Below are 13807 nucleotides of genomic sequence, written 5' to 3'. Positions count from 1 at the left end.
CCCCCATCCTACCCTACCTTTGGGAACAGAAAAGACAAGCAGGTTGTGACAGCAGCCAGGGACAGGCAGCGTCACAGCTGCTGGGCTCATCCTACTTCTCCCGCTGTCTCAGCTCATGGCCACAATCTGCTCCTTGCAGGGAAGTTGGATGCCTTCGTAGAGGCATTTGCCTTCTTCCCTTGGTGCTTCACAGCCCACCCATGTTTGCATCAAGAGTGACACACATCTCTGCTTTTGTTTTTTAAGAGAAAACAAACCTTTTTAGATAGGCTCTCCTGTGCCAGGCAGCACAAGGGAAATCAGTCTGCCTGTCAGCTCCTTCACAGGCCATCTGAGATAAGACTCCTGGTCCACAGGGTGAGGGTCCCCTCCATTTCCAGGCACTGAGGCTAAATGGCTTGTCTGGCTCTCCTGTGGAGAAGAGAAATTATGCCCTATGCTCCTGAGACCAGCTGGGCCTCAGGTCAAACTGCTGTGGAGCCCTTCTTTGTCTCCAAGAAAGACTTGGGGACCTGCTGTGCCCCCAAATGCTCCAGCAGCCAGTGGGCTGTGGCCCCTGTGGGAGGCTACTAGCATGGTCCCATCAGATCCCATCCTGCTGCCCCACTGCTCCATTGCCCTGATCTGCAGAACTGGGACCGTGTTTAGGCTGGTCAGGCACAGGGGTGATTTCCTTTCAGAGAAAGCTCATGTACTTTATGTTATTCAGGGATGTCAAATGCTGCAGATGAAGCATCAGACAACAGAGACGTTAGCTGCAGCCCTCCCAACCCTTTTCCCACAAATCTGAGGGTACCAAGGTGCAGCTGTAGGGCTACAATACCAAGAAGGAGCAGAGAGAGGAACTAGGACATGGAGATGTCTGTCCCAGCCTGGGTGGGGTCCAGGCTTGCTCTCAAACTTTTCCCGCCTCTCTCTCTCCTTTGCATCCCACACAGAGCTTCCTGCCAGTTGGGAAGTGTGAAGGCAGCTCCTGGAGTAGCCTAGACTGCAGTAAGGCAGTAAGCAGACCAGGAAAGGACTTGGGATGGAAGGGGCAGCAAGTGAGTGACTGTGAGACTCTGGGAGTAGTTTGTGCCACTGTACAGTAGAGACTGAAGAGAGCACAGGGGGTGTTACGGGAGGCTCTTCCCATTCCCCTAGTGATGCTCAGCACTGAGCCACCTCACCCAGGGCCACCCCAGCACCATCCCTGCTCTATCCCAGGATGTCCCTCTGTACGTCTGTAGGATACAACCGTGTTCCAACTCCACCTTCCAGCCTGCTTCTTCGTCATCTTCATATGGCCCAGTCCAGGTCAGAAGCAGTCCACAGATGCTCTTCTCCTCGTGCAGAGTGAGAGATGGCAGCATAAGATCCTGTTCCCCACAGGATATCAAAGCCAGCAAGGTGTAACTGTTATCAGCTCTTCTGTGAGCTTCAGTCTGAAACCTCCCCACAAGCATCCCTTATTTCAGAAAGGCAGAGCCAAGAAAAGAAACACTAACCACAGCTTTAGGGGCAACCACTCCAAACTGGGCTGAGTGGAGACAAGGGCTCCTAGCAAACTGGGAGTTCACATCCTAAGAGGAGGCTGGGAGAATTTGGGGTGAGTGGAAGCCAGCAAAACACCCACATGAGTTTTGCCTTGAACACCTCTTTTGGGGGGAACTATCAGCAGACAGTTTCAGGCAAAACTATCTGTCGGAGAAGGAACTGGGACATTGCTGTCAGTCCCAGAAAAGAGCCAACAAGCACAGTTCCCTGCTCCTGCAAGACCACGGACATAGACATGGCCAGACCATGGACATAACACTAATCTTGACTGATGTAGGAGAGCAGCACCTGCAGCAGCACACTGAAAGGCTGAGCTGGCTGGAGAGCGAGGAGAGCTCCTCTCTGCAGGTGCGGAGGGCTTGGACAGCCTGCACAGAAGTTGCCTTTGAAAGAGGACAGACAGTGTAGGCAGCGGGGTGGCTGGCATGGGCCTGAGGGTTACTCAAAGGCTGGGGCACACCAAGGTGAGGACATTGAAGTGTGGGCAGCACTGCACCCGAGCACCTCCCTCTGTTCCAACACCATAGGAAGGAGAGACAAAATGCACAGGATCCTGTAATGCTTTACAGCCATTCCTGGAGGATGCTTAGCCATAAACCAGCTTTTTCCACCCCAAAATAAACACATGGAGGCTTCCCAGCAAAGCCAGAGGGATGCTAGCCTGTTCCACCCTCACCCTTCCCAGCCCTGTGGCCCAGTGCCCCCAGCCCTGCCTGCTGATCCTTCACCACAGCTTTAATGGGGCGTTTCAGAGGCAACAGCAGCTCCTCCATGGCTGAGCAGCACAGAGCAGCCTGGGGCGATCCCACTGCTCGCCATTAACCTGCCCCCACCCCTCAAAGGGAAGGAACTTGGCCAAACCAAACTGGGATGTGTTACATGGGAATGACCTTGTCTTCACTACCCACAGCACCAAGACAGCCCCAGGGCAAACGAGGAGTGGGAAGGGGAGACACAGCCCACTCACAATTAATTCTCTCTATTCAATTACTAGCAGCAGGGCTGAGGCATGTTTCGTGGGCGGTGGGAACACCAGGCTGGGAGACTACCCCTGTGTTCTGGTCACAGTCCCCTGGAGCTGTGCCCGCTCCTGTGCAGGACCAAGCTTGGTGACATGACCCTGTCAGGTCACTCTTCAGCAGTCTGCTCTCACAGCTTTGTTTCGGGGAACTGGGCTGACTCCTCTTCCTTTTGTCACTTCCAGTCCCTCCTGTCCAACAGCTTCCTAGAAATGCGACCTTTGTTTCCATAATTTCAGGCTAGGCTTCCGGAAGTGCTGGTGTCAGTATTGGCTTCATCATCCTCCTGTGGCAGCAATGCTCCTGCAGGTCAGAGGAGACAAAGCTAGGCTCTGTTTTCCATCCAGGCTAGTTGATAAGGAGGAGAGCTCACCACTCACAACAGCAGGGCCGCCAGCGTGGCAGGGGCAGCCTTGGGTGGGTCAGCACGTGGCAGCTTCACTCCTGGTCCCCAGGTAGAGCAGAAGCTTATTCAGGACAGTCCATGGATGCACAGATGGATTTTACAATGGTGTTAAGCATCCCCTGCATGGCTACATTTGGCTCTGATGAGACCAGTGCTATTCTCATATCTGGCATTCCCACCTAGGGTATGGTGGGGGCTCAGAGGTGAGCCAGGTACACAGGTTGAGTGGCAGAGTTGAGTGAGGGCACTTGTGGGAGGGCACTGAAGTGGAGATACACACCCAGGCCACATCCATCTACAAGGAGAGAGAACTGGGATGGCTCTGCAGCTACCCAGCTCAGGAAGGCATCCGTACAGAGCCCCAGAGCTCAGCTTGAGCTAGGCAAGCCAGAAAAAAGACCAAAGGCTCCCAGCAAGGACAGTTAACGTGGAATCAGCTCAGGGAGAAGGTGGCATATCCAGCCCTATATGATTTAAACCCAAGGTTGAGCATTTTTGTGCAATTCTGCTCTGCATCAAACAGGGATCAGCAAACAAGTAGCCTGACCAGGAGTGGCCATGACGCATGTGCGTGGGGAAGGGGTGACACACATGGACACGTGTATGAAGATGTGTGTGCTCATGGCATTTAGACAGCTCCACTCCATTCCTGACCCCATTGCACAGACCAAACAGCACCTCCAGGACCTGGTCTCAAGAGATTCCTGGCTGGCACAACTTCCCCAGCATCGCAGCCCCAGCCCAAGCAGCACCACCCTACTTGGGGTCTCCAGCCACGCACCATCAGGCAGGCCTGGGAAAGGGGGGGTCAAAGCCAGGCTGGGTGGGAAGGGGCTCCACTGGCCGCCCAGGAGGGTGGAAGCCATCACTCAATGCTGAGGATCACACTGTCCTCTCTGTGGAACAGGCTCAGAGACTCCTTCAGGGCCATGAGTAGCTGAGACAGAGATGCAAAATGCTGTTCCTTTCCTGCCTCGTTTCCCAGGCAGCCAGGCCAGGCAATTCAGTTTTCATTTAGATTCTCTTAGGAAGAGGACTTCTGCGCCCAGCCCACGGGGGGGGTTAAACCTAAAACCAACAGCAGTGGCCCAGGGGGGCTGTACGTTGGCTGTAACTCTACCTTCATTTGTTTGCTTACAGCATCCACCCAAAATGCCCGTGTGTGTCTCTGGGCTCCTGTGTTAGTGGCAGCTGAACTGCTGACCCCAGGAGTTTGCAAAACACCAGGGTTATGGCCCCTTTGACATCCCAGCCCGGCAGAGCCAAAGCTCATCCTGACCCTGGCCCTGGGGAGCCAGGCCCCAGGGCACCCTGCAAGGGCTGGGGCTATGGGGGGAGGCAGTGGGGCCAACAAGACTGAACCCCAAAGAAGCATCAAGGTGGGCACACATCCCCTGGCACCTGCTCCTCCCCAGTCTTGGCTGCAGCCCCCCACCTTGTTGTGGACCACCAGCCCCATGGACCTGACCCAAACCCCCTGCTAGTCTTTATCCAAGCCCAGCCCTTCATCTTCTGTCAGCCCTACAGTATCCACCTCATGCTGGCATGGGGACCAGCACAGCAACCGAGCCCCTCTCCAGATCCCATGCCCAGGGCCATGTGTGGTCTCTGTGCCATCCTGCAGACCTCTGTTTTGGGAAGGTAGGAAATATATGGTCACAGGTAAAGCAACAGTCAGAGCCTGAAGACAGCCTATGACTGGTTTCTCCCCAACACGAGCTGTGGTAGGGGACTTTTGCCCTAGGTAGGTGGGGGACATGCTGTCCTAGAGTGTGGCCATGGCATGAACAAGGTACCCAAGGTCCCATCAAGGTGCAGACACCATCTCCAAGCTGTGCAGGGATGGGTGAAGGCTGTAGGGACCTGGCCTAGGCAAAGGAGCAAAATATCAGCAAAAAAACAGGGAGTTCAGATGGAGTTTGAGAGCTCTCCAAATATTCTACTTCAACTTTTTTCCTAGGAGCCAAAATCCTACCTCCAAAAGGCTAAGCCCCACTGCTAGACCATGCTGCCTTCCCCTGTGAGCTGAGCACCAGGAGGTCTAGCAGGGCAGACCTGCAACAGACAAGATCCCTGTCCCCTCTGCTCTCCTCATCCTCTGCTCCGCCCATCAGCAATAACCCTTCCTATCCAGCCCCAAAAACCTCATGCACTGCAGCTCAGGGGTCTCCACCTGCCTAAGAGCCCATTGGGGTAGTAGGGATTGGAGGCATGAAGTGGTATTGGATGTCCCACAGGCCCTATGCAGTGCCATCACCAGCAAGGATACCATAGCAGGCAAATCCTGACCATCCGACCTAGGGCTCTGCCACTGATGGGGCTGGGAGCAGCAGACTGCAAGGTCCCTGCACTCCCTGCAGTGAAGTATGACCCTGGGAGGATACCTCTGAGAGATCCTAAATCCCCTTGGGACTCAGCCCAGATGCTCTGGGCAGGCCCTCTTCCCCCAGATGCCACCAGCCCTGGCAGGGGCATGTGGCCAGTAGTGACAGCTCTGCCAGCATCAGGGACAGCCCAGTCCAGAGCGATTAGATTTGCGCCTCAGAGAGGTCAAAGGGCAGGGCACCTGTGACCTCTGTGTATCTGGGCTGCGGGTGCTGAGCACAGAGCTGCCAACACTGCCCTGTTGTGAGGCGGCTGCACTGGGGATGCAGGAGGGGACGGTGTGGGACAGCTGTGCTGGAGCCTCAACCCAAGGTGCTGTCTTGCAGAGGGCTCTCTACCACAGCCCAGCCACATTCACTTTTAGCACCTGCTTTATGTGACTGTGAGTTTAAATCCACACAACCCCTGCTCCAACATTACCCAATGCTTCTCCAGCTGTGCCCCCACTGCAAAACATAAAGCCACAGCTGCCAGAGCAGCACCTTCATGGAAACAGTCCCCTCTTGTATTCTGGGCAGCACTATGGGGCTGGTGACGTGAATCCACACTGTGAGCAGGCACACTGGGCAGCTATCACAGCCTGTGAATGCTCAGAGCAGAGCCTGCCCATGGGCAAACTCCTGTGCCAGGATGTGCAGCCAAGCATTCGCTGTGGAACTGGGAGCTGGAGGAGCCTCTTCTCCTACCACAGAGTAGTTAGGGGGTGAACACGCACACATACAAGCTCCCAACAAACTTGAGGCTCCCTGGAAAGGATCCAGCACACAGCCGAGCACCAGCACATGACCTCAGACCTGAGTTTCAGCTTCTCCATCAGACAGAGCCATTTCCACACAGTCCATCAGCACCATTTCCCTTTACAAGGCATATTGATGGGAAAAGGATGGGAATTACTGGCAGCCTGGCCTTTCCAGATCCTGCTGCTGTCTCTCTTGGTTGCAATCTGTCTGCCCTGCCCCAGTGGCTCCCTGAAGCAATAGCAGAGGTTCTTGTCCCCACTGCCCAGCAGGATGGAACAGGGATAGATAGCACAGTCAGCTAACACTACAGAGAACAGGACACTTGTCACACCCACCATCAGGGTTGTCCCAGTTAAGGGTGGTTCTGCTGGTGCTTTTCCTGTCACCTGCTGCCACCGAGGTGCCACATGCCACACAGCTCTCTGTCCCACCTCACAGAGCTGTTGAACCCTGGGATAAGGGGGATGCTGTGTCTCCCGGGGTGTCCACTCACTTCCACCAAAGCCCAGGAAGCCAAGACTCAGAGAACAACAGCTTTACCCCAGATCAGCGTGGGAACCAGCAAGAGAGAGCTCATGGAGCAGGAGACCAGCCCCACCTACAGCACGGTCACAGCTGTGCCTCTTAGCCGCCCTGGGGATGAGGTCTAAGCCACAAAGAGTTGAAACCCAGCCAGAACTCTGCTGGGGCAGGACTGACCGGGACATCACAAGGAAAACCACTGCCTGCCCATGCTCAGCAGAGCAGCTCCCCATCCTGCTCCTCCATCCCTGAAAAAGCAACTCAAATGTGACCTCGGAAACCAGAGCATCCTCTAGGAGCTGCTGGCCTGGCCCAGCCACTGGGCTGGAGAATGCAGTCAAGCTCTCCAGCCTAGTGAGGCTGCACCTGAGCCACACCCTGCAACGAGCAGCCCAAGCCTTTCACTGTGTGCAGCAGGCTGGTTTGGAAGAGGTATGGAGCATGCAGCAGCGTAGGTGCATGGCCGTGGTGCTCATGCATGGCAAGCCCCGCACCATGTTTCTCTGCTGCATGGCTCAACCAGGGTCAGTGTTTCCTGCTGCTGCCAGGGCAGGGAGGGATCCATTGCCAGCCATATCAGCCCACAGAGCACTGAAGCAGCAGTAAGGAGAGATGTTCAGAGCAAATCAATTCCCAGAGCAACGCCAGTTATTGCCTGGACTGGGGCATCATTTGGCTCTCTAGGTATTGGCACCTCCACCACCCCTTGGAAGAGTGATGGGCTCCACACCCTTAAAGGGTTCTCCAGCATGGGAAGCTCACATATGTACCTAGAAACACAACAACTCAATTGCACCCTCACCCTGTGCCAAACAAGGCAGCCCTCACACCAGGAGCACCACGCTTCACTCCCTGTGCACAGAGAGCCTCCTGCCCCCCACCACTGAGTACCCCCCAGCCCAGCCATGTCCGAGCTCACCTGCTCTTAGACAGCCCTGTTTGTTTGCCCAAGGTATTTGCAGCCGGGGGCACCTGCTTTGATACCATCAGCTCCACGAAGGAAGCTGCTCACCTAGCGTGACCCCTGTAATCCCATCCTTCCCCATTAAGTGCTGTGTGTGAGCGCATCCCCCTCCCAGCCTCCTGCCATCTCAGCATTTATCTCCCCCTCCCCAAGCTGAGCCATCAAGGCTGTGACATTGCTAGGGAGCACAGAGCAAACCTCCCCAAGTCACTCAGAAAAGGGCTTGGCAGTGCCAACATCCCCTAACCCCTCCATTGCCCCCCCTTGGTTTGGAGCATCCCCTGTCCCTGGGCATTGCCCTGCAGCAGCATTGGGGACCAGGCAGCACTCATATAATAAGGTATTGAGTTGGGCTGGTCCTAAAGTGAAGTGGACAAGCTTGGTCTCCTCAAGCCTCCTGCCACCTTCACCATGTCCCCCATGGTGCCACCTTTGTCCCCTGCCAGGACTGTCCCAGCTGCCCAGACACCCGTAAGGAAAACAGTACCCTGAAACTATTTCCTTCTACCATTGAAGAGGCCAAATACTCCTTCTTATTAGCCAGCACTGCCTGTCCCACCCCGTGGGAAGAAACTGTACCACCCTACTAGGTCCAAGCTGTGCCCACTCCCTCCACTCATCGCTCCCCACTGGGTTCTGAGCCAGCTGCCTCCCCTAGCCTTCCCTTCCAAAAACACCTGATTAGAAAGGATCTACTGGCTCTTGTCTCCCTGGACCCAAGCTGAAATTCCGGGGAAGCACAAGCAGGATCAGGGTCTGGCAGACAGTTTATCGCTGACCCCTTCTAGGTGCACACAGCCGGGGATATCTGCGAGGTGCTGGGTGTGCCAGCCCTGGCATCCCCGCCCACACCATCAGCACACCAATGCCCTGTGCCCACCAAAAGCTCTCAAACATCGCCCAGGGAGGATGCTCCTGCATCCCTTCATCCGGCTCAGCTGCAGGAGTGCCCTGCTTCCCACGAACTTCTTTGGGTAACGGGATTTGTCGGGAGATCTAACAGCACCCGTGGGTACAGGCACTGAGCGCCAGCCTCAAACACACGGGACAGCGGGAAGAACCGCACTCGGAGATAGGACCTCTGGCAGCCGGCCCCTGTCCTCCCGCAGGAGGAGGAGCAGAGCGGGATGCTCTTTGCAGCCGGGGCGGGAGCAGCCGGGGCTGGCGGCTCCCGGTGCCCCGGGCGGGCCGGGAGCGGGGCCGCAGAGCCCGCCTGCCCCCTGGCGGTGCCGCGCCGGCCCCCGGTACCGGGGTAGTGCCGCTGCCTCTCCAGCCCCGTCGGCATCCTCTCCCATCACTGCTGCGGGGCCGTGTACGAAACAGGGGCTTCATCTCCCCCGGATCGGCTTTGTCCACTGGTGTCCCCCAGGCAGGCGCAGTCACATCCTCAGGGGTTGGGATGCCAGCAGTCTTAGAGTCATAGAGAGAAACATAATCTAGAATGGAGTCTGAGCTGAGGATCCACCCTGGATTTCTTACATAAGTCCAGGCAATTGAGAAACTTGCTGTTCCACGGCATCAACAGAGCCAGCATGGCAGAAAAGTCCATGGTGCTTCTCTGAGACAACAGCCAGTGTCTCAAACAAGAAGGGCTGGGACAGTCATTGACACATAGGCCAAGGATGCAAGATTCGCTGCAGGGAAACCACCAGAGAAACATTTAAGGGCAGAACCATCATGTGTGGGTGAGAAGTGTCACCTGACTGAAGCACAGAAAGGATCAAACCCTCTCCACATACCCAGGTGTGGAGGGACATGACTCTGCAGCAAATATCAGAGCTCAAACTTGCCCCACTGCAGCGTGCATGGGAGGAACCTGCCAGCCAGCAGTGACCCCTCTCCAGACCTGATGCCTGAGAGACCTTTATTCAGAGTGTAAGAACAATTCTTTACAAAACAGATTGATCCAGAACCTCCCTCCAAATCACAGACAGGCTGTGAGCTCCCACCTCATCATAATTGCAGTCAAGGACAGAGCCTAGGCCCCAGTTTCATATTTCCAAGTGTATAAAAACCATCAAATTGTGAGTAAATAAAAGCAAACACACTAGAATCAGTGAAAGTGCCTGTCCCACACCTGACGTTACATCCATATGCTGCGGAAGGGGCCAGGACTGGGTGTTTCACAGCTAGGGAAAGGGGGTGCACAGAGCATAGGTCCAGGACAGTAAGAAGGCACAGGGCAAGGATCACTTCCTCCATCCCCAGCTCCCAGAACAGAGATGGGGGACAGGGAATATACCAGCAGCATCCATCCAGTTTTAGGATCAATCTCCCAGGGCTATGTGAAAGGAGACACCTCAGTGCTGGAGGCAACCCCTGCTCCCCAGAAAGTTACAACAAAATAAAAATAAAAACAAAGCAGCAAACGTTGAGGTCCTGGCAAGGTGTCCAAGGTAAAAGCCGTCCAGGGAGAGAAGTCCGAGCGAGTACCTAAGAGGAAGAACCAGACTGAGACCAGTAGCCTCCAGTAGCACCCCCTACCCATATTTGCCACTTCAGTATCACAGCCACCCGGATCCTTCCTCTGACGATGCCTGGCCCCTCACCTTGCCTGGAGACAAGTTACTGCTTCCTCCTCTACTTCTTGGCTGGCATAATAGGAGGAAGCTCCTCCTCATCCTCATCAGACAGGTCATCGTCCACCTCAAAGGAGGCATCTTCCCTGTGCACTGGGACACACAAAGAACTGTTACTCACCAGCTTACATCTGTGCAAATACAGCTGGCCCCCAAGACACCCCAAGAGCAGAGCAGCCCAAAGAGCACTGAAGCAGTTTCAACAGCAGCTTGTGGGCAATAAGCTGTACCCCACCTGGAGGGATGTCTCAGTGGGGAATGGTGACAGGCAGCCATGGGAAAAAAGGACAGTGTGGGACATCCAGACCCTTTTCCCATGCAAGGCTTTATGGCAGGGAAGGAATCCCTGCACAGAGAGAGATCCTGGGGAACCAACACAAAGGAGGCACCGAGCACACATGCCGGGCAGCACCCCGTACATCTCCCACAGGTTCTCTGACCAGTGTTCACACTCATAGGAACCCTCCATACCCCTTACTTCCCACAAGCCCTTCCCCATCCTCAAGTGCTTACTGATCCTGTGCCAGCCACTGAGGTGTACTGGGCCAGAGCCTGCTGCCAGGCGGAAGGTCACCGGAGGCTGCAGCTTGAAGTTGTCCAGACTCAGCTGCAAAGAGCAGAGTGGAGTTGAGTTAGAGGCAGAGGCAAAAAGCAGAATATCCTGCAGTCCCCAGCACGGCATCTGGCCCAGTTAAACATGTCCCTCTGAGGGCACCTGCAGCCAGGCCAAGGCTACCCAGGGCATTCTCTCGTGAGCTGCAGATGCTAGGTGAGGATCCACAAACATCCAGCAATGTCCAGTTCCCTGCAGCCATCCCCCCTGAATCTTCAAAACAGCCTCTTACCAAGGGCTGGCATGACAACTTCAGATTTGCCACAGGCACAGCAATCTCCTGGTTCTCATGGTTTCGCCCAACAACTTCCACCACATTGCACTCGTCCTTGGCACCATCTGAGAGGCAGACCTGGGTGGGAGAGGAGACTGTAAACTACTGCTCTCCCAGGGGATATGTTGGGGATAGCCAGGGCTCTCCACGGAAATGGGAAAAAAAGCTCTCCCACACCAATGCCACAAGCCCAGATGTCAAGCAAGGTATGAGGATGCTGACTGACAAAGCAGGGAGTGGTTCGGTGCCTTTCCCAGCTGGGACAGCTGTTATTGCAACTATCTCAAGGGACAGCACCTGGGCTGCATTTTCTGCTGATCTGATCCATGCTGGCAGGTCCTGTGCTCCCAGGACAGAAAACATCCCGAGAGAGAGCCAGGAACAAAGCCCTACATCTACCTGGGCTTGGAAAGCAACAAGCCAGAGACCCAGCTGGTGTGGATCTAGTGTGAGGCTCCAGCAAGGTCAAATATGAGGAATAAATACCTTCCTTCACCTCATGCCTGGAGTATTTCTCTGCTGAGCAGTCTCCTGCGATCCCTGGCTTTGCACAAGCACTTCTGTGCAATGGATAAACATGACATCCCCATGAAGCCCTGCCATGAGAGCAGCCAGAGTCAGGACCTCAGCCAAGGGAGTTCACTTTTCTGGCCCAGCCAAGAAAGGGGAGTGAGCCTGGAAATGGGGGGTAAGGGCATGGGTGAGGAGAGAAGAGGACAAGCACAGTTAACTCGCATTTCTCTTACCACAGACAGTGCCAAAATGTGGTCAGAGTCATCTTCCTCATCCACCTGAAATGTGTAGGATTTGGTACTGGCAGTCAGCTCACAGCCTGGAAGGAGGAGATCAAAAAAGCTGTAGCAGGCATTTCACAGCACAAGGCACCACAGGCAAAGGGTTCCCAGGGCAAGCCCTGGCCAGGCATGCACATGACATCCCTAAAACTCTTCTTTTTCTCATGTTCAGGAGCCCCACTCAGACTCAGGCCAGGGCTGCATGCTCCCAAGAGCTGTGCAATTGCCTCAGCATCATGCAAGGACAAAACCTGGTGTCCCCACAACAAGCTGCCCTGAATCAATGTCCAGGGGCACCCAAGGTCCTCAAACACTGGCAGGGCAAGTCTCTTCCCCTCCAGCGAGCAGAAGAGCCAGGGTGCACCACCGTGGAAAACAGGGGAAGGAGCAGACAGAAGGGTGACTCTGCTCTTGCCATCACCAGTAGAACTTTTTCTTGGGTGAGAGTCTGAAAGCAGAGACAGACACAGAGTGCAAGACCTGAGTGACGAGGCACAACCCAACGGGAGGATGCTGGGCCAGGCTGCAGGGAGCTGGAGTCCTTCAAGGGAAGTTTTGAGACATATTTTATTACATACTTCTTAGACAGTTACAAAAACAAGGGAGACGCACAATTACGCCCTTAGTTCTTACGATCAGGATTCGGCCAACCAAAGGGAGGGAGGAAAGTGCCCTGGGTGTATTTGCTTCTTGCAGGATGATTCACCAATATGAGACCGATCGGAAAAACACGGAGCTGAGCCCTGCATACCAGAGCCGGCACTTGCAAAGGCAGCCCAGGACAGGACCTCTTCCTGCCCGTGCTTCTATACTCAGCTCGCTGGGGCGAGGACCAAACCCCAGGTTCATAAAAAGCCCGGGGGGCTGCTCCGCTGCCCTGCCCAGCGCAGCCGTGCGCTGAGCCGCGCTGCTCGGGCCGCGCCATGGGCTGGGCGCAGCCCGCACACACGTTTGCGAGCAGCGCAGGGCCACGTGTGCGGGGGATTCCACGGCCCGGCCGAAATCCCTCCCAGAGAGGAGGGACAAGGCTCCTCCGCCCTGCGACAGGAGCCCACGAAACGCTGACGTAGGAGGAGCGGGGGATTAACCGGAGGAGCGGGAGCCGGGCCTGCCAACCCCTTGCCCGATTACTCCCAACCCTCTACACTCACTAGAACACCAAGGCCCCACGCGGTTTCTCTCCCAAACCACCTCGGGACCCCCACCACGTGCCCGTTCCCTCCCAAGCCCGGTCATACACGTGTCTCTCCCCACTCTCCTCCCCGCCGGCACGTTAATGCCCTCCACGTGTCTCTTCAGATCCACGTGTCTCTCTTGCCCTCTTCCCCCCACCTCAGTGTGTCTACGCTCCCTCCAGGTCCCTCTTCAGTCGCCCCCCACGTGTTTCCCTCTCCCCCGCTCTATTCCCCACCCAAGTGTCTTTCCAGCCTCCAACGCCGTCCCCACTACTCACCAAAGTCTCTCTCTGCCCCGTCTCTCTCCTGCCCCCCCGTTCATTGCTCCAACGTGTCTTTCCTTCCCCCCAAGTTCTCTTACCCACCCGCGCCTCTCTTGCCGTCCCCCCCACAACTCCTGCCCATGGTTTATTACCCCGCGCCGTGTCTCACCTCCCCTACCATCTACGATCCCCCACGTGTCTCTCTTCCCCCCTCGCCCTGTTCCCACTGCCCTCCCGGCCCCCGGTGCCGCTCACCGAAGAGGACGCTGCCGGGGCAGGCGGGACCGTGCGGCTCCATGAGGCGGCGGCGCTGGGAGCGGGTCTGGGCGCGGGGCGGACCGTGCAGAGCCGAGCCGAGCCGCCCCGCCCCGTGCCCGCCCCCGTGCCCAAACCAAAAGGCCCTGCAGCATCGCCCCGCATCCTTCAGCTCGGGGATCTCCCGCTCATCCTGGGCCTTCGGCATTTACTGATGCCACCGCCAGCTGTGGAAACGCCATGCCGGAAAAATGGCCCTTACTACCGGCTGCCCACCTACCG

The 13807-nt window shown here is 56.1% G+C and overlaps 1 protein-coding gene across 1 annotated transcript; it reads right to left on the bottom strand.

Annotated features, from left to right (window-relative positions):
* Window positions 1–9399: 9399 nt before the first annotated feature.
* On the bottom strand, window positions 9400–13616 carry NPM3 (nucleophosmin/nucleoplasmin 3). Its single transcript, XM_027648020.1, has 6 exons — window positions 13526–13616; window positions 11785–11870; window positions 10997–11116; window positions 10665–10758; window positions 10122–10244; window positions 9400–10005 (listed from the first exon to the last, which is right to left on the bottom strand). The coding sequence occupies exons 1-5, from the start codon at window positions 13566–13568 to the stop codon at window positions 10153–10155; spliced, it is 435 nt and encodes a 144-aa protein (XP_027503821.1). The 5' UTR covers window positions 13569–13616; the 3' UTR covers window positions 9400–10005; window positions 10122–10152.
* Between the last annotated feature and the right edge of the window lie 191 nt (window positions 13617–13807).

The sequence above is a fragment of the Corapipo altera genome, unplaced genomic scaffold (genome assembly GCF_003945725.1).
Source record: "Corapipo altera isolate COAL_440 unplaced genomic scaffold, ASM394572v1 56, whole genome shotgun sequence".
NCBI lineage: Eukaryota > Metazoa > Chordata > Aves > Passeriformes > Pipridae > Corapipo > Corapipo altera.
The sequence above is the reverse complement of the archived record's forward strand: the minus strand, read 5'-3'. Positions and strand labels throughout refer to the sequence as shown.